Source organism: Microcaecilia unicolor, chromosome 2 (assembly GCF_901765095.1).
Source record: "Microcaecilia unicolor chromosome 2, aMicUni1.1, whole genome shotgun sequence".
NCBI lineage: Eukaryota > Metazoa > Chordata > Amphibia > Gymnophiona > Siphonopidae > Microcaecilia > Microcaecilia unicolor.
Window position 1 is genome coordinate 644,174,866 of NC_044032.1, and position 26,828 is coordinate 644,201,693.

The 26,828-nt window shown below is 44.2% G+C and overlaps 1 protein-coding gene across 5 annotated transcripts in view; it reads right to left on the reverse strand.

The window, feature by feature from the left end:
* LARP1B (La ribonucleoprotein domain family member 1B) overlaps positions 1–26,828 on the reverse strand; it is a 603,652-nt gene that overhangs the window by 250,038 nt on the left and 326,786 nt on the right. For 3 of the 5 annotated variants that reach the window (XM_030191742.1, XM_030191741.1, XM_030191743.1), the window contains one exon: positions 5,646–5,815. In XM_030191742.1, the coding sequence (XP_030047602.1) occupies positions 5,646–5,815 (170 nt within the window). Of the gene's footprint in view, positions 1–5,645; positions 5,816–23,816; positions 24,035–26,828 lie in introns of those variants that run through there. The other 2 variants (XM_030191745.1, XM_030191744.1) reach the window with 2 other exon arrangements.

A 26,828-nucleotide genomic window follows, 5' to 3' on the forward strand; every position in this document is an offset into this window, starting at 1 on the left:
AGGAATCAGAGACGCAAACAAAATGGGCAATGCGATAATAATGGGTGACTTCAATTACCCAAATATAGACTGGGCAAATGTGACATCGGGACACGCTAGAGAGGCACAATTCCTTGATGAAATCAAGGACAGCTTTATGGAGCAGCTGGTGCAGGAGCCGACCAGAGAAGGAAAAATTCTAGACTTGGTCCTTAGTGGAGCGCATGATCTGGTGGGGAACGTTATGGTACTGGTGCCGCTTGATAACAGTGATCATAATATGATCAGTTTTGATATCAACCTTGAAGTAACTATACATAGGAAGTCAAATATGTTAGCGTTTAACTTTAAAAATGGAGACTATGATAAAATGAGAAGAACGGTTAAGAAAAAACTTAGAGGGGCAACTGAGAGGGTAAAAACTGTACAACAGGCGTGGATGCTATTCAAAAATACCATCCTGGAGGCCCAGGCCAAACATACTCCGCGAATTAGAAAAGAAAAACGGAAGTCCAAAAGACAGCCAGCGTGGTTAAAGTGTGAAGAAAGCTATTAGGGCTAAAAGAAACGCCTTCAGAAAATGGAAGAAGGAACTGTCTGAAAATAACAAGAAGCAGCATAAGGACTGTCAAAGCAAATGCAAGGCGCAGATAAAGAAGGCCAAGAGGGATTACGAAAAAAAGATGGCAGTAGAGGCAAAAAAACATAGTAAATTTTTTTTCGGTATATTAAAAGCAGGAAGCCGGCAAAAGAATCGGCTAGGCCGCTGGATGACCGAGGGGTAAAAGAGGTGATCATGAAGACAAAGATGTAGCTGAGAGATTAAATTAATTCTTTGCTTCGGTCTTCACTGAGGAAGATTTGGGTGGGATACCGGTTTCGGAAATGGTATTTCAAGCGGACAAGTCGGAGAAACTTACTGACTTCACGGTAAACCTGGAGGACGTAATGGGGCAGTTCAGCAAACTGAAGAGTAGCAAATCACCTGGATCGGATGGTATTCATCCTAGAGTACTGATAGAACTGAAAAATGAGCTTGCGGAGCTACTGTTAGTGATATGCAATTTATCCTTAAAATCGGGCGTGGTACCGGAAGATTGGAGGGTGGCCAATGTAACGCCGATTTTTAAAAAAGGTTCCAGGGGAGATCTGGGAAATTATAGACCGGTGAGTCTGACGTCGGTGCCGGGGAAAATGGTAGAGGCTATTATTAAAAACAAAATTACAGAGCACATCCGAGGACATGGATTACTGAGACCAAGTCACCACGGCTTTAGTGTGGGGAAATCTTGCCTAACCAATTTACTTCAGTTCTTTGAATGAGTAAACAAACATGTGGACAAAGGGGAGCCGGTTGATATTGTGTATCTGGATTTTCAAAAGACGTTTGAAAGGTGCCTCATGAAAGGTTACAGAGGAAATTGGAGGGTCATGGGATAGGAGGTAATGTCCTATTGTGGATTAAAAACTGGTTGAAGGATAGGAAACAGAGAGTGGGGTTAAATGAGCAGTATTCACAATGGAGAAGGGTAGTTAGTGGGGTTCCTCAGGGGTCAGTGCTGGGACCGCTGCTCTTTAATATATTTATAAATGATTTAGAGATGGGAGTAACTAGCGAGGTAATTAAATTTGCTGATGACACAAAGTTATTCAAAGTCGTTAATTTGCGACAGGATTGTGAAAAATTACAGAAGGACCTTACGAGACTGGGAGACTGGGCAGCTAAACGGCAGAGGACGTTTAATGTGAGCAAATGTAAGGTGATGCATGTGGGAAAAAAGAACCCGAATTATAGCTATGTCATGCAAGGTTCCACGTTAGGAGTTATGGACCAAGAAAGGGATCTGAGTGTCGTCGTTGATAATACACTGAAACCTTCTGCTCAGTGTGCTGCTGGCTAGGAAAGCGAATAGAATGTTGGGTATTATTAGGAAAGGTATAGAAAACAGGTGTGAGGATGTTATAATGCCGTTGTATCGTTCCATGGTGCGACCGCACCTTGAGTATTGTGTCCAATTTTGGTCGCCGCATCTCAAGAAAGATATAGTAGAACTGAAAAAGGTGCAGCGAAGGGTGACGAAAATGATAGCGGGGATGGGACGACTTCCCTATGAAGAAAGACTAAGGAGGCTAGGGCTTTTCAGCTTGGAGAAGATATGGCTGAGGGGAGACATGATAGAGGTATATAAAATAATGAGTGGAGTGGAACAGGTGGACGTGAAGCGTCTGTTCACGCTTTCCAAAAGTAGTAGGACGAGGGGGCATGCGATGAAACTATAGTGTAGTACATTTAAAACAAATAGGAGAAAATATTTCTTCACCCAACGCGTAATTAAACTCTGGAATTCGTTGCCAGAGAACGTGGTGAAGGCGGTTAGCTTGGCAGAGTTTAAAAAGGGTTTGGACGGTTTCCAAAAGGACAAGTCCATAGACCGCTACTAAATGGACTTGGGAAAAATCCACAATTTTGGGAATAACATGCATAGAATGTTTGTATGTTTGGGAAGCTGCCAGGTGCCCCTGACCTGGATTGGCCGCTGTCGTGGACAGGATGCAGGGCTTGATGGGCCCTTGGTCTTTTCCCAGTATGGCATTACTTATGTACTTATGACATCAGTATCAGGCCCTAGACATTGTCATCAAAAGAACAAGGATCTCCGATGCAGCAGTGAAATTTTCTCCTCAGATACACTGGAGAGCAACAGTGTACAGATATCAACCCCAAGGTCCTTTGAGTCTTGGTGTCAGTGCCTATCCAGCAGGCAGTGCATGAATCTCAAGAACTGGTTGAATCTCTCTCTGCATCGATGTCGACAGGGTTAAAGCTGCAGCATCACGCCAAATAAGGAAGCACTCCATCCACTCACTGAGTCTCCTCATGAGCTGCTTCTTGAAGACTGTTATCAACAAAGGCATGGAAAATGTATTATAAGTGGTCACATCCCCTCCTTAGTTATTTGAGTATTGAATGCCAGAGCTCAGGTCACCTGCCCCCCTCCAATAACGAGCAGCAGTTCTCATCTTGGGCATGTGTGAGAACACCAGCAACTTCAGTGCTCTCTACTCTGCATTTTGATGAGATGCAATATCAATGCTCTCCGGCCTTCCCCGGGACTTCGGTATCATGAGCCCATATTGTCAGAGTTGAGGACAAATTTTTCCTCTTCTTTAGGGGGAACTCTAACGACCAGTTCTGATGGCCTTTATCAACTACCAATGTCAAGAGTGAGCGAAATACTCTAGATGCAGATATATCCCTAGCATCCAATGCAGCTCCGGTACCCATGGAGACCAATGCTTCTGATGCCAAAAATAAATTGTCTATTCACAAAGACCTCTGTTGGATATCTATAAACACAATTTACAATGAGAGGGATCATGGTCGGGCACCAGATATTGCAGGCACTAATTATGGGCATTCTTGATGGATATGATCTTGTAGTACTGGATGCACAGCAAAGCTGCTGGGGCCTTTTTTGGGGGGATATATTGTCTGGAAAAATAGCTGAAACAAAATCATACAACTCAATTTTGACAAAATACACCTTGATCAGGAGTCCAAGGTTCCTATCAGAGGACTACACTGGGCTGAGAACAAAAACAAAGGAAACCTGAGAATTGCCAAAAACCTATCTAAGACGTCAGCAGGAAAAAGTACTGCAAAACAGGGATTGGACTACATGAAAAAAAACTTACAAAACAAAACACTTAAGGAATAATAATTATGTCTTGGCACAAGCTGCTGTGATACATGATCTACCAGCTCACAGAAAGATGAAGATTGACATGATAGTTGGTCCCACAAATAAGCAGTGAAGCAACTCAAAAGCTTCTAGTAGTTAAGCAGAAGCTTTCCCATGCGAGTTCCATCAGTGACGTCACCTATGCTGTGAGGACTTGCTATCCCCGCTCGCCCTCCGAACATAGATAAAATGTAAGGGGCTGCCATTAATGATTTTCTTCCATGTTCCTTTTTTCCATCCAGAACATGGAGGCAATAACTTCTAGGTGGTGGAGTCGAGGACTATTCCAGAATTTTAAAAGGCATGGGATCAGTAGCATAGGAAGGGGGGGGGGGGCCGTCTGCCCCGGGTGCACGCTGCTGGGGGGTGTCGGCTCCGCGCTGGTGCACTGCCCTCTCTGCCCCGGAACAGGTTACTTCCTGTTCCGGGACAGAGAGAGCAGTGAACCAGCGCGGAGCCAACACACCCCAGGAACATGCAGTCGGGGCGGATCGGCCCTCCCGCCTGTCCCTCGCCGCAGGTATGCGCTCCGGGGGGGGGGGGCGCAGCGGCGACCCGTCCCGGGTGTCAGCTCCCCTCGCTACGGCTCTGCATGTGGGATCGCTTAGGAACAGGAAGAATTAGGGGTTACAGAGGATGGGCAGACTGGATGGGTCATATGGCCTTTATCTGCCGTCATGTTTCTATGTTTCTAGTCATTTCACCAGACTTACATCCTTGTATGATGCTCCAATTATCAGCAAATTAGTACTAACCAGGCACACAGTGAGTGTCCCACAAACACTCTGCCCTCTGTACACTATTTCATTAATACAGATGCCAAATAATAACAAATCGCCACGTCACCAATTGAAAACAAAATTTTTAAATCTATATTTTTACATTTATATCATTCACAGGCAACTCCTTTGCTATCTTGAGGGTGCAAACCATCTCTCTTTCTGATTCTGATCTACCTTCCTACACAGTTCCACACCAGTCCTTTTCACTGACGTGTGTGGAGTTGAGGGAGGGTGGGGGAGTGTCTGAGGCTGAGGTACCCACAATCCTTCATTCCCAGCTATCAGGCAGGGTTTTCCCCAGCTTGAACCCAAACCTTCTCCCTGAAGTAAGCCAGCCCCATTCACAGAAGGTAAAGGACTGTGGTCCTTTTGCAACCTCATTTAGATGCACCTTGAAACCTACTTATATTTGTGCATTTCTGCAATTGCTGGGATTCTATCCCTTTACAGCCCCCCCAATCCCTCTCACTGGAAGATGATGTTAATGTTTTTAACTGACACAAGCTACCGTGTTTCCCCAAAAATAGGACCTACCCCGAAAATAAGACCTACCGGGGGTTTTCCTGCAAATTTAAAATATAAGACATCCCCCCAAAAGTAAGACCTACCAAACTTTTTTTTTAAGCAGGGCCGCCGAGAGCCACGTGAGGTCGCCCCCCCCCCCCCTCCATCCGAGGTCGCCGGGCCCCCCCTCCGTTGCTCCCGGAACTAACCTGAAGCTCCTTTCACCTTCGCAAATTCGGATTCGGAGCAGCAGCATGGCAGACCTCTCTCCTTCCTTCCGTGTCCCGCCCTCGCCTGACGTAACATAACGTCAGGCGAGGGCGGGGCATGGAAGGAAGGAGAGGTCTGCCCTGCTGCTGCTTGCTGCTCCGAATCCGAACTTGTGAAGGTGAAAGGAGCTTCAGGTTAGTTCCGGGAGCGACGGAAGGGGGGGGGGGCCAGGCAACCTCGGGTGGGGGGGGCGACCGATGTTTCCCAGAAAATAAGACACCCCCTCCCCCCGAAAATAAGACCTAGCGCGTTTTGGGGAGGAAAAATAAATATAAGACAGTGTCTTATTTTCGGGGAAACACGGTAGCTGCCATGTATAGATAAACATCTTTATTTCAACCAACATTTATAGTACATACACTTTTACCTTTACATCAAGTGCATTAGCTTCTTTAACAACAGGGTAGAACCTTGGAGTTTTGTTTGGGTCCTGTAGTCGAGGTGTACGAGGTGTTCTGGGTGTCCTGACAGGATGAACGAGTGGAGATTCTGGAACACAAGCAGGCAAAGAATTGGCCATCGATGCCGAAGATAACTCTAAAACACAAAATGATAAGCCAGCTCATTTATTAGGCATTCCCAAACACAACTATTCTATTTCATGTACTTATATCCCGCTTCTATCAGGGAAGCATCTAAGCGGGTTACAGTAAGAGTGCAAAACAAAATCAAGACTAGAATGATCTTTATTCTACTTAGGGGCAAATGCATTCCAACTAAAACTTAATACAGAAAAAACACACTGTCTCGTTATCTCATCCCAACACAATACATACAAACCCACAAGTATCAACGTCCCAGGTCACACCCTTCCTATCTCATACAGTCTGAAATTCCTCTGCGTAACAATTGACCGGAACCTCTCGTTAGAGAATCAAGTGAAATCCACCATAAAGAAAATGTTTCACTCCATGTGGAAACTCAAACGAGTGAAACCGTTCTTCCTGAGGGAAATATATCGCAACCTGATACAATCAATGGTACTAAGTCACGCGGACTATTGCAATGGAATTTATGCGGGATGCAAAGAACAAGTCATAAGGAAACTTCAGACCGCCCAAAACACAGCAGCCAGGCTTATATATGTAAAAACACGTTTTGAAAGCGCCAAACCCCTCTGAGAAAAACTGCACTAGCTCCCAATCAAAGAACATATCACTTTCAAAATCTGCACAATGGTCCATAAAATTATCTACAGTGAAGTCCCGGCATACATAACAGACCTCATAGATCTACCAACCAGAAACACAAGAAAATCAGCACTATCATACCTAAACCTCCACTACCCAAGCAGCAAAGGACTCAAATACAAATCAACTTATGCATCCAGCTTTTCCTACCTAAGCACACAACTATGGAACACATTGCCAAAAGTAGTAAAAACCATGCTCGACCACTTAAATTTCAGGAAAGCACTAAAAACAAACCTGTTCAATAAGGCTTACCCCACCGACCCAACATAAAAACTTGGCTACCTGAGACATAAGGAAACCAAAACGAGTAATGGACATATCCTAACTTTTCCTCTTCCTCTCTAAGTTCACCCATGCATTTACCAGACTTGAACCTTATTCTACAACAATACCACCTTGTATTTGTTCATACCGGAACTGGCAAACCCTGCTACGGTACTATGTAAGCCACATTGAGCCTGCAAATAGGTGGGCAAATGTGGGATACAAATGTAACAAATAAATAAATAAAAGAGGGAGAGCTATCTACCTGTGGACGCAGAATCCCTTAAGGAGCAGTTTCCCCATTTTTCCCGTAAGCAAGCTGCAGACCCCTCTCTGGAATATGCCTGGGAGGGCTGCCGACAGGGAGGAGGTGCAGGACCGCCTACCTTTATTGTGGGGCGGGGGGATATTGTACAGGGTGTCCTCAGGACGGGAGGGACCTGGGGACAGGAAACAGCTCGTGGTTCCTCGGGCATTCTGGCACTTGTTAATCTGGTTGGCCCATGATCATCCTCTGGGGGGGGGGGGGGGCATAAAGGGACACAAGCCACCCTGACCCAAGTCCTGGATCGGTTCTACTGGCCGTGGATATACAAAGAGGTAGAGAGATATTGCAGTTCCTGTCCTAGTTGTCAAAAGGTAACAGACTGAGCTCCCAAGCAGGCACCCTTGTGTCCTATGCCCAGAATTGGCCAACCTATATCCCGTTTGGCCATGGACATTATACGGCCAGTTATTAAGTCTAGTAGGGAGGGGGGTATAGATACATTTTAGCGGTGATGGACATGGCAACCCTATTTCCCTGGGCTATACCTTTGCAAAATATTTCAGCCAAGGTTATAGCCGCAGAATTGATTAGGATCTTCTGTGAAGTGGGGTTCCCCAGGGAAATTCTGACCGATAGGGGTTCTAATTTCATGTCTCACACCCTACGGCAGGTTTGGGAAGCCTTTCAGATCCGTCATATACACACATCAGCCTACCACCCCCAGACTAACGGGATGGTGGAGAGATTCAATAAAACACTCAAAGCGATGTTGAAGAGGGGGATGGGCATGAATCAGGAGAACTGGGACAAGCTCCTGCTCTTCGTTCTTTATGCATACTGGGAGAATGTCCAGGCATCCCTAGGGGTATCCCCCTTTGAATTAATGTTTGGTAGATGGCCAAGGAGGACCCTGGACATCCTGAAGGAACAGTGGGTTCCTCTGGAGCAAAATGACCGGTCGGTAGTGTCTTATCTCTATGACTTAAAAGGGAGGCTTGGTAGATTGAAGGAATACTCCCAAGATATGCTGAGGCAAAGCCAGAGCCGGCAGAAGGAATACTATGATCAGGAAACTCAGTGGAGGGAATTTAGGGAAGGGGACAAGGTTCTTATTCTGGCATCCGAGTCCCCGCATAAATTTAAAACAAGGTGGAAAGGTCCTTGGACAGTACGTAGGAGGTACGCCAATGAAAGGGGGAGGGCCCAGACCTTTCATGTGAATATAATGAAGCCCTGGATAGAGAGGGAGGAATTCATGGCTTGCCCTCCGGGGGATCCAGAGGAAGAGTTAGGCCCTCAGATTTCAGACATTTTTAAGCTGGGAAATCCCGAGATTAATGCCTAACTAAACCCTAAATAGCAAAGAGATATGGGTCAGCTCATGAAAGAGTTTAGGGATGTGTTAACACCATGCCCTGGGCAAACCCGCCTCTTGGAGTGCAAGATTGTAATGGAGGAGGGGAAGATAGTCAGGCAGAGGCCCTATAGGCTTTCACCTCAGAAGAGGCAGGAAGTGATAAAGCAGGTACAGGAAATGTTGGAGTTTGGGGTGATAGAAGAGTCAAATAGCCCCTGGTCCAGTCCAGTGGTGTTGATCCCTAAGGCGGACAGGTCGTTGAGATTTTGCATAGATTTCCAGCAACTTAATACAATCTCACAGGCCGATGCCTATCCTATGCCGCGCATTGATGAGTTATTGGATAGGCTAGGAGTGGCCCAATACCTTACCACCCTGAACTTGACCAAGGGATACTGGAAGATCCCCCTTATGCGAGAAGCACATCCCAAGGCGGCTTTCAGTACTCCGTTGGGGCTATACCAGTTTACCTGGTTGCCTTTCGGGTTGAACTCGGCGGCGGCTAGATGTCAATGCCTTCCTGGACCGGGTGCTGAGGCCGCATCAGGCCTATGCGGCTGCATATATGGATGATGTAGTGTAAGGACTGGGGGACCCACATTGTACAGGTGCAGGCGGTCTTGAGGGCTTTTAGGAGTGTGGGCTTAACATTAAATCCCCGAAGTGTCATTTTGCCCAGTGCATGGTGAAGTACCTATGATACAAGGTGGGGCATGGAGAGGTGAGGCCACTCCTGGATAAGATTAAGAGTATACAGGAATTTCCCCAGCCAGTTACAAAAAACAGTTGCGAGGATTTCTGGGCCTCATTGGCTACTATAGGAGATTTATTCCTAATTTTTCCACTCTGTCGACTCCCCTTACTGGCATGCTTAAGAACAAGAGCCCTCACCAGTTGAGGTGGGGAGAGGAAGGGAGGCAAGCATTTTGCACCTTACAGCAGGCGTTATGTCAGGAGCCACTGCTTGAAGCAGTGGATTTTACAAAACCCTTTATCCTTCAGACAGATGCTTCCGGGGTAGGACTGGGAGCGGTACTGTCCCAGGAACACCAAGGGAAGAGCATCCTGTGCTTTACCTAAGCAAAAAGCTGCTGCCTCATGAGGTAAACTATTCCACTATTGAGAAGGAGTGCCTAGCTATAAGGTGGGCAGTTCAGGCATGCCAAGTCTATCTAGAGGGTCGGGAGTTTAAGCTGGTTACAGCTAAACCAGATGAAAAACAACAATGCTAGGTTGATGAAGTGGTATCTGGCTCTGCAGCCATTTCGTTACACTGTGTAACATCGCCCCGGGAAGATGTTGGGCAATGTAGATGCCTTATCTAGGATTGCTGATCCTTGCTCTGAAGCTCTAGAGCAAGGCGCTAGCAATCGTTGAAGGAGGGGGGGGGGGGGGGGATATGTGAAGACTACGAGGATATGGAATGGGAAATGGCCAGGGAAGGGGAGAGAAGGGCTCCTTCGGGGTGGCCTGAGTCCGCCCTTAGGGGTGGTCGCCATAGATTCCGGTCTCCAAGGAGCCAGCATGTTAAGGACAGCAGTTGGTCACCTTCCTCAGAGGAAATAGTGACAGCCAAAGACTACAATTCCCAGCAGCCCCTGAGGGGGACACAGAGCAGAGCCAGGGACTACCTTTCCCAGCAGCCCATGAGGGAGACACAGGGTAGAGCAAGTAAGAATTATTCACACTACCAGTCCCAGAGGGCTAAGGGGAAGGTGGAGACACTGAGTAAGTTCAATCAGGGGAATGAAGAGCAGCTGGGTGGGGGCAGGGTAGAAGAACGCATGGATTGTAAATCAGGGGATGGTGGTGAGAAAGAGAGAGAGGAGAACCTAGAAGACAAACCCATGGATATCTCAGCTCTTGCCAAAGCTAAAGGTAGAGAGTTAAGAGGGCAGATGACAGCCTAATTCTCTGGCTTGATGCAGGGAGGCAAAAGGTGGCTGCATCAGAGGTGGGGAAAAAGGAACAAATGTTTCAACCTGGGTCAAGTGGGAGGTTGTCAGGAGTTGGTGTTGATAGTGAAAGGGTGGGACCCTCACATTCCCCTGGCCTGTTAATAGGTGGACAGGTGAAAAAAGGTTGAAACGGAAAAATGAACTGTTTAAATTAGGATTTGTGCTGTGATAAGAGTAAACTGTTTAAATTGGGTTTTGTGCTGTGATAAAAGGGAACTGTTTAAATTGGGGTTTATGCTGCAACACTGACTCTCTCCCTAATCAGGAAAGTTGAAGGAACCTGAGACAAAAGGTGGGGTGGGGGAGAACAGAGCGCACAGAGACTCTCCTTCCCTTCCGTAGGAATGGGGCAGGGAGAGTGGGAGGGATTGCTTCAGAGGGAGTTTGGAGCTGAGTGGGGGGAAGTGGTGGTGGAATCTGGGACGCACTGAGGGGCCACACCCACCTAGGAGTCTTAGTCAAAAGCAGGGGGCAGCTAAGAGGGAAACCTCCAGACTATAAAAGCGAAGAGGTTGAGTGAGATAACCCTGACTGTGGACTACAATATAGCTCTCCCTCTGGTCCAGTGGATTGCAAAGGACCCCGTGAAATTCCAAACCCCAGAAAGCGGAGGGTAAAAAGAAAACTTCCAGACTGTAAAAGTGCAGAGATCAAGCAGGGCAGGACACAGGCTGTGAGGGGCCTTATTCCGCTCCTCCGTGGCTGGGAGCTTTACACTATCCTCATGCCAATACTGAGCCTCCCAGTTTCCTCAAATCTCAAAACTTACATAAAATATGCCATGCCAAGTTAAACAAGGAGTCCACAGAACATAGCCACCCTGTTTCTCATGTGGCCCAATCTGGATCACTTTAAAGTAGCCAACAGATCCTAACAGGGAGCGCTATCCTTGTTGATCACCCCCAGAATTAATAGGTGGTGATCTTCATTTACCTGGCCAGTAATTACTAAAGGGCCCATTCCCCAGAAAAGTATCAAAACCTTTATTTTTTTAAACCAACTACATATACTGCCACCACTAATAAATTTCTACAGTCAAAGCCAAAACAAAACATGCACTTATTAGTGGTAATTTTGGATTGTTCATTATTATTTCACTTGTGGTTAAATACCGGTGCCGGAAATGGTATTCAAAGCTGACGAGTCGGAGAAACTTAATGAACTCTCTGTAAACCTGGAGGATGTACTACTTACTACTACTACTACTATTTAGCATTTCTATAGCGCTATAAGGCATACGCAGCGCTGCACAAACATAGAAGAAAGACAGTCCCTGCTCAAAGAGCTTACAATCTAATAGACAAAAAAAAATGGGGTAGTTCTGCAAACTGAAGAGTAGCAAATCTCCTGGACTGGATGGTATTCATCCCAGAGTAATGATAGAACTGAAAAATGAGCTTGCGGATCTACTGTTAGAAATATGTAATTTATCCTTAAAATCGAGCGTGGTACCGGAAGATTGGAGGGTGGCCAATGTAACGCCAATTTTTAAAAAAGGATCCAGTGGAGATCTGGGAAATTATAGACCGGTGAGTCTGACGTCGGTGCCAGGCAAAATGGTAGAGACTATTATTAAGAACAAAATTACAGAGCATATTCAAAAGCATGGATTAATGAGACAAAGCCAACATGGATTTAGTGACGGGAAATCTTGCCTCACCAATCTACTACATTTCTTTGAAGGGGTGAACAAACATGTGGATAATGGTGAGCCGGTTGATATTGTGAATCTGGATTTTCAGAAGGTGTTTGACAAAGCAGGGGCGTATCTGGACTCCGGCGGTAGGGGGGGCCAGAGCCAGAGGGAGGGGGCACATTTTAGCGCCCCCCCCCCCCGCCGCCCCCCCCCGCCGCCGAGCCCCCACCGCCACCAATGACTTAGTCTCTCCACCCCCCTCCCGCCGCCAACCCTCCCCCGCTGCCGTTCTTACTTTTGCTGGCGGGGGACCCCAACCCCCGCCAGCCGAGGTCTGCTTCCACCTGCCGCTGCCTTCAAACCTTCTTCTTCAGCCGGCGGGGGACCCCAAACCCCCGCCAGCCGCCCCGCGCTGTTTAAAATTCATCTTCGGCCTCCGTGGCCGTGCTGCTGGGATAGGCGGCGCTGTTGAAATCCACTTCGGAGTCTGACGTCGCAGCACGTACAACGTACAACGACGTCAGACTCCGAAGTGGATTTCAACAGCGCCGCCTATCCCAGCAGCACGGCCACGGAGGCCGAAGATGAATTTTAAACAGCGCGGGGCGGCTGGCGGGGGTTTGGGGTCCCCCGCCGGCTGAAGAAGAAGTTTTGAAGGCAGCGGCAGGTGGAAGCAGACCTCGGCTGGCGGGGGTTGGGGTCCCCCGCCAGCAAAAGTAAGAACGGGCACGGGGGAGGGTTGATGGCGGTAGGGGGGGCCAGGGCAAAATCTGCGGGGGCCCAGGCCCCTGAGGCCCCACGCAGATACGCCCCTGTGACAAAGTACCTCATGAAAGACTCCACAGGAAATTGGAGAGTCATGGGATAGGAAGTAGTGTTCTATTGTGGATTAAAAACTGGTTAAAAGATAGAAAACAGAGAGTAGGGTTAAATGGTCAGTATTCTCAATGAAGAAGGGTAGTTAGTGGGGTTCCTCGGGGGTCTGTGTTCGGACCGCTGCTTTTTAACATATTTATAAATGACCTAGAGATGGGAGTAACTAGTGAGGTAATTAAATTTGCTGATGACGCAAAGTTATTCAAAGTTGTTAATTCGCAGGAGGATTGTGAAAAATTACAAGAGGACCTTACGAGACTGGGAGACTGGGCGTCTAAATGGCAGATGATGTTTAATGAGAGCAAGTGCAAAGTGATGCATGTGGGAAAGAGGAACCCGAATTATAGCTACGTCATGCAAGGTTCCACGTTAGGAGTCACGGACCAAGAAAGGGATCTAGGAAAGGAATGGAAAACAAAAGTAAGGATGTTATAATGCCTTTGTATCGCTCCATTGTGCGACTGCACCTTGAATACTGTGTTCAATTCTGGTTGCCGTATCTCAAAAAAGATATAGTGGAATTAGAAAAGGTGCAGAGAAGGGCGACGGAAATGATAAAGGGGATGAGACGCCTTCCCTATGAAGAAAGGCTAAAGTGGCTAGGGCTCTTCAGCTTGGAGAAAAGGCAGCTGAGGGGAGATATGATAGAGGCCTATAAAATAATGAGTGGAGTTGAACGGGTAGATGTGAAGCGTCTGTTCACACTTTCCAAAAATACTAGGACTAGGGGGCAAGCGATGAAGCTACAATGTAGTAAATTTAAAACGAATCAGAGAAAATATTTCTTCACTCAACGTGTAATTAAACTCTGGAATTCGTTGCCAAAGAATGTGGTAAAGGAAGTTAGCTTAGCGAAGTTTAAAAAAGGTTTGGACAAAGCTGATGGCACGACTTATAGCTCGGAAACAGGCCTCTCGCATTGTAGCAGCCTTGAGAGATCAGACAGGTAAAATATGTCACTCCGATTCTGAAATAAGAGATATTTTTAAAATTTTTTACCAACAATTATATACAGAAGGGGAAGATTCAGGCCTGGAAAGTGCTATCTACTTGGACAATTTGGAATCTCCGGGAATGACGGATAGGGAGAGAGAAAAGCTCAATGACCCTATATCTATTGATGAGGTGAGATGGGCTATTGGCAGTAGTCAGTCAGGGAAAACACCTGGGCCGGATGGGATGAAAATAGAGTTTTACAAACTGATGGGAGAGGCGATTCTCCCACCATTGGTGGATGCATATAATGAATGGGTGGAGAAAGGGTCACTACCTGATCAATTGAATATAGCCCGTATTATATTAATCCCGAAGCCTAAAAGAGATGTCACTCTACCCGAGTCTTACAGACCCATATCACTGTTAAATTGTGAAATCAAAATTTTCGCAAAAATATTGGCAAACAGAATGAGTCGGGTGCTGCCAAAAATTGTACATGAAGCGCAGGTAGGCTTTGTTAAAGGCCGAGCTGTATCAAAGAATCTTAGACGGATCTTACTCTCTTTGGAACAGATTGGTAGGAGGAATAGTTCGGCCCTTATAGTAAGTTTTGATGCAGAAAAAGCTTTCGACCGTGTGAGATGGAATTTTCTGTTTACAGTAATGGAAAAATATGGATTTGCTGGATGGTTCTTGGATGCGGTTAGATCTCTTTACACCTCCCCAACAGCGAGAGTTGTGGTGAATGGTACTTGCACAGAAAATGTGAGGATAGAGAGGGGTACCCGTCAAGGATGCCCCTTGTCGCCGCTACTCTTTGCATTATATTTGGATCCGTTGATAAGAGAAGTATATTCTAATCCGGACATTCATGGTGTAACGTTTGGGGCAGTTCAGTTTAAACTAGCAGCCTTCGCCGATGACTTATTAGTTGGGATCACAAGGCCAGAGGTATCGTTGCCAGCTTTATTAGAGGCATTTCAGGAATTTGGAGATTTCTCTGGTCTTAAACTAAATTTGGAGAAATCAGATGCATTGGCTACTGATGAAGACGTTGCTAGAATTTGGCCTGGGACTTTCCCGTTGCGGTGGGCGAATGGACACTTCCGTTACCTAGGTATTTTGTTAACCACAAAGACTAGTGATCTTTACAAGCTTAAAATAAAACAACTATTGACACAAACCAAACAACAATTGGAGAAATGGGATGCCTTGCCGCTCTCTCTGATAGGTCGTCTGGGGCTTGTACGTATGGTCGTACTACCTCGCTGGTTATATGTCATGCAAACTCTTCCCCTTCGGCTGTTGAATAAAGATCTGACGAGTTTCTATCGGTTGGTAATGAAATTTTGTTGGGCAAATAAAAAGGCGAAAACCAAATACCAGCTGTTATGGGGGAGCTGGTCACAGGGGGGACTCGGCTTGCCTAATGTGAAATTATATAATGTGGCATGTTTATTGCGACATATTAGAGACTGGCTTTTTTAATCAAATAAATACACCCCCCTAGAGATGGAAGAGGCATTTTGTGCTCCCTACCACTTAGTGTCACTGTTACAGGTGGAGAGATCTTTGATCCCTAAATACCTAAGACAAAGTTTGCTGTTGACTCCGCTGAGAGACGCTTGGCAGTTCTTAGGAAAATGTTTGAAAGTGGATACGGGAATTACAGAATTGCTGACCATTCGTGGGAATCCTAAATTTGTGTCAGGCTTGGAGAATCCAGTATTTAAACGACGGGAGGAAAGAGGAATAGTTTGTCTGGAAGATGTAATAGGAGTACAGGGACAGATACAGTGGTGGAAATAAGTATTTGATCCCTTGCTGATTTTGTAAGTTTGCCCACTGACAAAGACATGAGCAGCCCATAATTGAAGGGTAGGTTATTGGTAACAGTGAGAGATAGCACATCACAAATTAAATCCGGAAAATCACATTGTGGAAAGTATATGAATTTATTTGCATTCTGCAGAGGGAAATAAGTATTTAATCCCTCTGGCAAACAAGACCTAATACTTGGTGGCAAAACCCTTGTTGGCAAGCACAGCGGTCAGACGTCTTCTGTAGTTGATGATGAGGTTTGCACACATGTCAGGAGGAATTTTGGTCCACTCCTCTTTGCAGATCATCTCTAAATCATTAAGAGTTCTGGGCTGTCGCTTGGCAACTCGCAGCTTCAGCTCCCTCCATAAGTTTTCAATGGGATTAAGGTCTGGTGACTGGCTAGGCCACTCCATGACCCTAATGTGCTTCTTCCTGAGCCACTCCTTTGTTGCCTTGGCTGTATGTTTTGGGTCATTGTCGTGCTGGAAGACCCAGCCACGACCCATTTTTAAGGCCCTGGCGGAGGGAAGGAGGTTGTCACTCAGAATTGTACGGTACATGGCCCCATCCATTCTCCCATTGATGCGGTGAAGTAGTCCTGTGCCCTTAGCAGAGAAACACCCCCAAAACATAACATTTCCACCTCCATGCTTGACAGTGGGGACGGTGTTCTTTGGGTCATAGGCAGCATTTCTCTTCCTCCAAACACGGCGAGTTGAGTTCATGCCAAAGAGCTCAATTTTTGTCTCATCTGACCACAGCACCTTCTCCCAATCACTCTCGGCATCATCCAGGTGTTCATTGGCAAACTTCAGACGGGCCGTCACATGTGCCTTCCGGAGCAGGGGGACCTTGCGGGCACTGCAGGATTGCAATCCGTTATGTCGTAATGTGTTACCAATGGTTTTCGTGGTGACAGTGGTCCCAGCTGCCTTGAGATCATTGACAAGTTCCCCCCTTGTAGTTGTAGGCTGATTTCTAACCTTCCTCATGATCAAGGATACCCCACGAGGTGAGATTTTGCGTGGAGCCCCAGATCTTTGTCGATTGACAGTCATTTTGTACTTCTTCCATTTTCTTACTATGGCACCAACAGTTGTCTCCTTCTCGCCCAGCGTCTTACTGATGGTTTTGTAGCCCATTCCAGCCTTGTGCAGGTGTATGATCTTGTCCCTGACATCCTTAGACAGCTCCTTGCTCTTGGCCATTTTGTAGAGGTTAGAGTCTGACTGATTCACTGAGTCTGTGGACAGGTGTCTTTCATACAGGTGACCATTGCCGACAGCTGTCTGTCATGCAGGTAACGAGTTGATTTGGAGCATCTACCTGGTCTGTAGGGGCCAGATCTCTTACTGGTTGGTGGGGGATCAAATACTTATTTCCCTCTGCAGAATGCAAATAAATTCATATACTTTCCACAATGTGATTTTCCGGATTTAATTTGTGATGTGCTATCTCTCACTGTTACCAATAACCTACCCTTCAATTATGGGCTGCTCATGTCTTTGTCAGTGGGCAAACTTACAAAATCAGCAAGGGATCAAATACTTATTTCCATCACTGTAAAATCGCAAGAGCAAATTTTTGGTAATGAAACACTGCAGTGGGGGGATACTTTCGCTTATTGCCAATTGAAATATTTTATACAATCCCTAGACAGGGAGAGATTGAAACAAAGGTCGGGATCTAAATTGAAGGGATTTTTTGAGGAACTCTCGGATACTGAACCATCTGTCTCTGACATGTATAAGGCTTGTTGGTGGAGGTGTACATTGTACTTATGAAGGCCTGAACCAAGCAGTTTCAGTGCTGCTAAATATCTAATATCTAAGAATTAATGTACAGACGAGGAAATTTCTCTTTTTTCTGTAAATTACAATGATATTAAGCAGGCCAGGTGAAGCAAGTACCCCCACCTCTTCCCCCCACAGTCCTCTGACCAAGCAAGTGAAAGACAATGAGCTCCTGCCATTTGTTGTCCATTTGCTGTTCACATGAATGTGTGTATTAGCCTTTGAGAGACTTTTAGGATGCAGATCAAAGGAAGTTCCAGGTGTAGGGGGCAGGGTTGAAAGAGGAGAGAGAGATAGAAATCCTGTAATAAGGACTGGATAAGAAAACATTATTGCAGAAGGGGGAGAATCTCTCCCCTTTTAATATGGCCAAGAGACAGAATTCTTTCCCATGAGAAACAGAACTCTTTCCCATGCCCTTGGAAGTAAGGCTAATATATCCAGGACAGAATTTCCCTTTTACAACCACAATCAGGTAACACCTTATTTCCTTCTCTGCCTAGAACAATTCAAACATTATCTCCCTGGTCCCTGGAGTCAAAAGCAATAGTTCTATTGACAAGAGAAACATAACACCTCTATAACAACTCTATAAGGAAACAATAATTAACCTTTTTCTCCTCTTTCAGAATAGGAGAAAATACTAATTAAAAGGTTTAAGAAAGGTATGTCCAAGACACTTGGACAGCAGACCAAATGCATCCTCAAAAGGAAATAGAAACAGATATATATATTTCTTTATTGTCAGGAGATCTTGCCTGAATATGGGATGCTAATTAAGGGGGGTAAGAAGAAACCCTTCCCCCCTTCCTGTGCTCCTCTGGTATTGAAAGGGAAAAAGAAATCCTATATAATATCTCTCTGCCAGACAGGAGGCAGGTCAGTGTGCAGTGCTCCTGTCTCATGCCAGAGAACTGGGAGTCTGCCCTGGCCTACTTTTCATTTGTAATTTCTATTTCTGTAATATGTTCTTATTTCTACCATATCCTATGACTATCTTCTTAATTTTTTTATCCTAATCTCTGGATAATTAAATAAACCAGTGTTAACCCCGAGAAGCGCTTCTCTGGTCCTTTTTTCTTTATTTCAGTCTAAATAAGTTTTATCCGCTGTCCAGCTCTTAAGATAACGATTGGGAGGAATTGGATTGTGTAAGTAGTGTGGACCGTGATTAGAGACTCTGGAGGCCACACGAAAAAGCACAAACAGGCTCTAGGGATAGTTGGAACAGTTAAAGACTGGGAAACAGAGAGAGGTGGGAGAAAGATTTGGGAATCGATCTCTCTACTTGGGATATAAAAAGGCAGGTGAAGGGTATTGCCAATTTAGTTAGTGGGGCCCAATATCGGGAATGTGCTTTTCGAGTACTTCACAGGGCCTACTTCACACAAGTACAATTAGCAAAATTTGGGGGGGCACAAAATTCACTATGCTCGCGATGTAAAAGAGCTGAAAACACATATTATCATGCATTTTGGAGTTGTCAAACTATTCAGGGCTTTTGGTCCAAGGTAGCTGAATACCTGTCACAGCTGCTGTCTTGTGATGTATCAGGTACCCCCTTCACAGATGCTATTAGATATCTATGGGTCGTTCAGAGGAAATACCCCAGAGGAGACATTGCTCTTTCGTAAGGGATGTTTGTTAGCAAAGAAATGTATACTTAAATGCTGGACCTCAGAAGTAGTGCCAGAATTTTGGCATTGGCGGAATCTGGTGCATCAGCTGCTGATGTGGGAGGCAAGAGAAGCCAGAGGATCTCCGAAACGAAAAACTCAGTTTTTGAAGATCTGGGGGAAATATATAGATAACTTATCAGCTAACGGAAGGAGCTTTGTACTGAATGTGCTGTAACCATTATACTGGAGCTAAGGGTTAAGATACTTCCTTCTTTAGGATGTTTGTGAGTTTTCCATGGGAAGGGAGAGGGAGGGCGAGACTAGGAGGGTATGGGGAGGGGGGTTGGATGAAGGATCTAACAAAGTAAGTTGAAAGTAGAAGGTTCAAATTGGTTGTTGTTTGAATATGATGGGACTTAAGGATTGGCTGTACTGATTACACTATATACTATTGATAAAAGTGTATACCGTTTTTCATAAAACTGATGAAACATAAGTATGTTGGGTAGGGGGGGGTATTGTATTGGGAAACAAAAATTAACAATTTGTACAAGATTATGGTTGTATTATTTTATTGATGTTTAATAAAAATTGTTTAAACATAAAAAAGGTTTGGACAGCTTCCTAAAGGAAAAGTCCATAGCCCATTATTAAATGGACTTGGGGAAAATCCACTATTTCTGGGGTAAGCAGTATAAAATGTTTTGTACTTTTTTGAGATCCTGCCAGACATCTGTGACCTGGATTGGCCACTGTTTGAAACAGGATGCTGGGCTTGATGGACCTTTGGTCTTTCCCAGTATGGCAATACTTATGTACTTATGTAATTTGGTGGCTGTAAATAGTTTGAAATCAATTGTACGGACTACTGTAACTCAGTTCCTACAAAAATATTGTGACTCATCTGCAGAATTTGGCAGCTAGGTTACCACCGAGGGAAATCTAACTGATCACACCATATCAGTCCTGAAAGAGCCTCACTGACTTTACATAGAGCAATGGTTCTCAAACCTCTGCTAGGAGACCCCCATCAAGTCAGGTTTTCAGGAAATCCACAATGAATAGGCATGAGAGAAATTTACATGTAATGGAGGTGGTGCATATAAATCTATCTCATGAATATTCACTGTGGATATCCTAGGAACCACTGATATACAGCAAAAAGCATAATTTAAATATTTATACGTAATTAAAACTGTATATCATAAGATCCTAGATGATCTTTAATATGAAACCAGTCAACAAGGACTAAGGGCCGGATGCACTAAACAATCGTTAGAGCCCTTCCCTTACCGATTCCCTTAGCGAATCGGTAAGGAATGGGCATGAATTAAGGAAAGGGAATGCAAATGAGCTGCTCATTGTAGCTCGTTAAACAGTCGGACAATCGGCCGGTCGAGCATTCGCAGAACAGCCAAGCGTTATGCTGGCTGACCGGCGCATGCCAAATACGCCTCCCTGTGCCGCCCAAAGACGCTGCGCTGCTCACCCCCTTTGATGCGGCTCGATCCAGAGGACAGTGTAGTTGAGGACGCCCATCCAAAAAAACACCCATTTTGGCCGCCTTCCCCCCCCCCCCCCCTGCAATAATAAAAGCGTCTTTTTTGGCAGTGCTTCACTCAGCTGAGAGGCCTGGAAGTCCCTGAGCCAATCACAACGCGCTGTGATTGGCTAAGAGACTTCCACATCTCTCAGCTGAGTGAAGCACTGCCAAAAAAATAAGTTTTTATTATTGCAGAGGGGGGGGGGGGGGGGAGGCGGCCAAAATGGGGGAAAAGAAGTCAAGTGCTCGTCAGTGTAATAGTAAAAACGTCTATTTTGGCCATCATTCCCCCCCCCCCCCCGAAGACGCCATGCTGCTGACCCCCTCCGATGCGGCTCGATCCAGAGGACAGTGCAGTTGAGGACGCCCATCCAAAAAAACCGTCCATTTTGGCCGTCATTCCCCCCGCAATAATAAAAACGTCTTTTTTGGCAGTGCTTCACTCAGCTGAGAGAACTAAAATGCGTTGTGATTGGCTCAGGGACTTCCAGGTCTCTCAGCTGAGTGAAGCACTGCCAAAAAAGACATTTTTATTATTGCAGGGGGGGAAAGGCGGCCAAAATGGGCATTTTTTGGATGGGCGTCCTCAACTGCACTGTCCTCTGGATCGAGCCGCATCGGAGGGGGTCAGCAGCATGGCGTCTTCGGAGGGGGGGGGAATGACGGCCAAAACAGACATTTTTATTATTGCACTGACGAGCACTTGACTTCTTTTCCCCGATTTTTTGGTTTTTTTAAAAACTTTTTTAGCAGTTTTTCAATCCCGCACCGCCCCAACGAGAGGTACAGACCTCTCGTTAGATTTTCCAGCGTTAAGGCGATCGGAAAAGGTTAGTGCATCTCATTACAATAGGGTTTCTACACAATTTGTTCATTTGCATTCCGTTTTCGTTAGCTGCTACCGTCATCAGAAAAAAGTCTTTAGTGCATGCCAGGGTTTACTACTTGCTCGTTAATGCTCGTTAAGTTTAGTGCATCTGGCCCTAAGATCCTCTCAATGAGTTATTGATATTATCATTCAATTTCAATTGTAAATGGACAGAAACCATACAGTTTATTTTGCTGTTCTCTTTAGATCTTCACCTGGAAATATGCTGTGCACCAAGTTTACGAAGATCAAGCCTGGATTTTGACCAAATATATGGCTAATTGATGGACTTATTAAGCTTAGATATATTAAATAATTTATGAATGAAACATTTTATATATATTTACAAAAGGTATCTATAAGCTTTTGTATTACAGAATTGGCTCACACATTATTGATTTTGTTTTTTTGCACATTGCACATCTGTACACAAAGACACGTTTTTACATACACTAAAAGTAGCAAAATATAATCCTGCATATTGCGTGCCCTAGTGGGGTAAATGACAGAGTACCTATGTCAGTGAGTCACTGAATGAATGTTTGGCATCTGATATCCCATAATCCTGGTTTTTTCTTTCTTTTTTTTTTTGAGCCGCAGTTTGTGTATAAATAAACCTAATCTTGTCTCTTTTTAAACTTCCCTTTCTTTGCACTTACTTGTGCAAGAGTGATCCCTGCTCTATTTAGGTGTGTTTCTCTAATGAGAGAAAGCACTTATTGATGAGAATCAGTTCATCTATCTGTCCAACTGTATCCATCTGTTCGCAAACAGATGCATAAAGACCAAAAGCTAAACAGAAAGGAAGAAGTGACCCACACCAGTGGCAGAGCAATAAGTGCATGCCACCAAAAAATCAGGAAGTGCCATGCCATTGGAGAAATAAGTCAGTGTCACAGGGACCCCAACCCCTGCACAAGAAGGAGAATAAGTACTATCATCATCATTGGGCTGGCAGAGAACCAAACTCTACCAGGATAAGAAAAGGAGAGAAATGTGGAATAGAAATTGTGAGTATGCTAGTGAGGCCCACCCCACCCCCACCTTTTTAGTAACATAAGAAATCTAACCTAGGTCTCTTCAAGGAACACATATTTAACAATCAGACAATACAATCTAAGTGGGCTGATATGAATCCAGCTTTGAAGCACCTACATTGCTTGCCTGTTTGTTTTAGGATACAATTTAAAATATTATATCTTTTTAACATTGCTTTAGAACCTTTGGCAATGGCAATTACGCATCATTTTGAAATTTTGGGTGCACGTATTGGTATTGAAGAATTTAAACTATCATTATATGCTGACAATATACTTCTGTATACAACATTAAAATCCCTACCTACTCTTCTCACTTCTATAGAATCCTTCTCTTTACTGTCTGGTTATAAGATAAAATGGAATAAATCAGCGGTTTTGCCCTGATCTCCTTCTATTCAGAAGCATCATATTTCTTACTTTCCTTTTAAACGGGAGCCTAATAAGATAAAATATCTGGGAATTTGGTATGGTAAAACAGTAGATCACAAATTCTGAAGCTCTATTATCTATAGTAGACTCTACTCTAGATAGATGGAATTCATTATATCGTTCATGGTGGGGTAGGGCTGAGGCAATAAAATTGGTTCTTACTCCAAAATTTAATTATATCTTCAGCATGGTACTTTTCCATTCCCTTCTTCGCTATATAAGAAAATAGAAGATAAAATTTCTAGATTTTTATGGCAGCGTAAACCCCCTAGAATTGCTGTTCAAAAACTTAAATTGTATAAATCTAATGGCGGTATCAACTTCCCAGATTTTAAATCTTATCATCTGGCATTGACTGTCACAGGCTATATATCTGTTTCATGAGGATAACTATCAAAATCTCCCTAGATGGCTTGACTTTGAAAAGCATTTAAGTTTCCCTTTCCCTCTTCATCTTCTTCCTTCGATGGATACATTTCTATATCCCACTGGTAAGCGTTTAATTAAAGCTACTGCGAAGCGCACCACCACTATGAGAAAAATATTTAAATTGTATGTTCCTTTTTCTGATATTAGTATTTTTTTTTTATTTCGTCCATTAAACTAAGTAATTCTACTCTAAAATGGCTACCGTGGCAGGAAAAAGGTATATGGTCATTATCTAAAATTACTGTATGTAATGATGTGACTTCTGTTGAATCTGCTTGTCTACAATGTAATTTAACTACACTTGATGCTGATTCTTGGCTTTCCCTCTCTAATGTCTATCAAAATTTGTTGCAAACCAAGGGTGGTCAGTCAGATGCTGCTAATCTTTTGTCGTACTATCCCAATGTGTAATAGGAAAGCATCGAGAATATACAAATAGATACATGACTCTTTCACAAACCCCTGTCTTGAGCACCAACATAGATGGGAGATGGAATTGTGCTATCAACATGGTGAAATTGATTGACTAACCTTTTGGTCTAAATCCAATAGACCCACTTTCTCTGCTGGTATAACACAATCATCATTTTTTGTTCTTCATAGAGCTTATTGGACTCCTTTCAAACTAACCAGATCAACATCTCCTCCAAAATGTTGGTCTTGTTCTGCTCCTGTTGGTCACCTGAAGCATCTACTCTTTGAATGTTCTCATGTGTACACCTACTGGAATTTAATATGGAAAAGAATATGTGCAATAATTCCCTTCTCCTCGCCTTTTGGTTTGACATATGATGTGATAATACTCTGTTTTTCAACCCCTAAACTTACACGTGAGGATCAATATCAACAACGTTTTGATATAATGATGGCTCTAGTCACTCATCTTATAGTATTTCATTGGAAAAATAATTTGCATTTGAACTTGTATGAATGGTGGAGTCATCTTTGTAGTATTAGAAAATATGAAGAATCTGGTCAATTGCCTACTTTTAAGAAGCATTGGGCTACTTTTGATCATTACATCAAAACAACAGCATCTCCTAAAGATTAGATTTTTACATTTATACTTAAATTGTCACATTTATCTATATGTAATGCGTTTGTTTTTTCCATTTGTTCTTTGTTATATGTTATATTGGTTTAAATTTTCTTAAAAACTCAATAAAAATTATTTAAAAAAATATTATAACTGCTTCATCAGACTATTTATGGCCATGTACCATGGTAGTTGCATTCTGTAATAACATTGCTTGTATCAGCAATGGGGTTAAGATCTGATTCAGTGAAGAAGATAGCAACTGATTCATCGGTGACAACACATTATGCTCTAATGAGGGAAATGGCTTTCTCAGTTGCAGGTCCGGTTTTATGAAATGCCTTGCCTGGACATCTTCAGCTCTATGCGAGTGTGGATCAATTTAAGAAGTTCATGAAAACTCATTTCTTTGTTCAGACTTTCTCTATATGATGTAGTTGGGGATCAGCAGCTATTAACTGTTCTGCTTAAGGTTTATGCAGATTGTGCAATCTATGTATTTTATTATTATGTACTAGTAAAACAGGCCCATTTCTGACACAAATGAAACGGGTGCTAGCAAGGTTTTCCTCGGAGTGTGTATGTTTGAGAGAGAGGGAGTGTGTGTGTGAGAGAGATGGAGTGTGTGTGTGAGTGAGAGAGAGAATGAGTATGTGTGTGTGGGGGGGGGGCTCCAAGTTCCATGACCCCCCCTTCCCTCTCCTCCAAGTTTCAGGCCCCCCTTCCGTCCAAGGTGCAGGCCCCCCCTCCCTCCCTCCGAGTTTTGGCCCCCCCTTCCCTCCTCCCCAGCGTGTTCCATGCCCCCTTTCCTCGGAGTGTGTATGTTTGAGACAGAGTGTGTGGGTGAGAGATGGAGTGTGTATGTGAGAGAGAATGAGTGAGAGAGAGAGAGAGAGAGAGAGACAGAGCGTGTGTGAGTCTGTGTGTGAGAGAGAGTGTATGTGAGAGACAGAGAGTGAGTTTGTGTGTGTGAGAAAGTGAAGCCTTCAAGCCTTGAAGCATTCGTGCGCTCTGTAAGGCTCTATCTCCTCAATTGACGACACGTAGTTCTGGAACGTTGCAGGAATGCTTCAAGGCTTGAAGGCTTCACTTTCTCAGCTTCAGAACGTTGGAGGTGCGTTTTATTATATAGGATGTTTTTGCTGTGAGGCGCTTAGGTGTAAGCGGGGTATAAGTTTTATAAACAAATAAATTTACAATAAAAAGTGCAAAAGAAGGGCTTGACAATTTTTTTTTTTATTCCATCCTGTGCTGATCTACATAGGTCAAGAAAAATTAACATCTTGGATACCATTTAAGCTCATTGCAAGCACATTGGCCTGGAGCCTGTGGAGGCATCATAAGAACATAAGCGTTGACATACTGGGACAGCCCAAAGATCCATCAAGCCAGTATCCTGTTTTCAACAGTGGCCAGTCCAGGTTACAAGTATCTGGCAAGATCCAAAAACAGTAAAATACATCCTTTGCTGCATATCCATAAAATAAGCAGTGGATTTTCTCTAGTCCATTTTAATAATGGCTTATGGACTTTTATTTTAGGAAGCTATCCAAACCTTTTTTAACCTCGCTAAGCTAACTGCTTGTACTACATTCTCTGGAAACAAATTCTAGACTTTAATTACACGTTGAGTGAAGAAATATTTTCTCCGATTCGTTTTAAATTTACTACTTTGTAGCTTCATTGCGTGCCCCCTTCTCCTAGTATTTTTGAAAAAAGTAAACAAGCGATCCATGTCAACCCATTCCACTCCACTCATTATTTTATAGACCTCTATCCTATCTCCCCTCAGCCGTCTTTTCTCCAAGCTGAAGAGCCCTAGTCACTTTAGCTTTTCCTTAGAGGGAAGTTGTCCCATCCCCTTTATCATTTTCGTTGCCCTTCTCTGTACCTTTTCTAATTCCACTATATCTTTTTTGAGATGCAGTGACCAGAATTGTACACAATATTCAAGGTGCGGTCGCACCATGAAGCAATACAAAGGTATTATAACGTCCTCATTTTTGTTTTCCATTCCTTTCCTAATAAAACCCAACATTCTATTCGTTTTCTTAGCCGCCGCCGTCGCACACTGAGCAGAGCGTTTCAATGTATCATCAACGAAGACACGTAGATCCCTTTCCTGGTCGGTGTCTCCTAATGTGGAACCTTGCATCACGTAGCTATAGTTTGGGTTCCTCTTTCCCACATGCATCACTTTGCATTTGCTTACATTAAACGTCATTTGCCATTCGGACGTCCAGTCTCGTAAAGTCCTCTTATAAGTTTTCACAGTCCTCTTGTGATTTAACAACTTTGAATAACTTTGTGTTGACAGCAAATTCTTCATACACAAGTACTCTGGTTTGTGCCAAAGATAGAATTACATGTAAACCCACTTGAAGCTGAGAGCAGTCCGCTGGTTATTCCCATCTCTAGATCAATTATAAATATGTTTTAAAAAAGCAGTGGTCTCAGCACAGACCCCTGGGGAACTCCCAG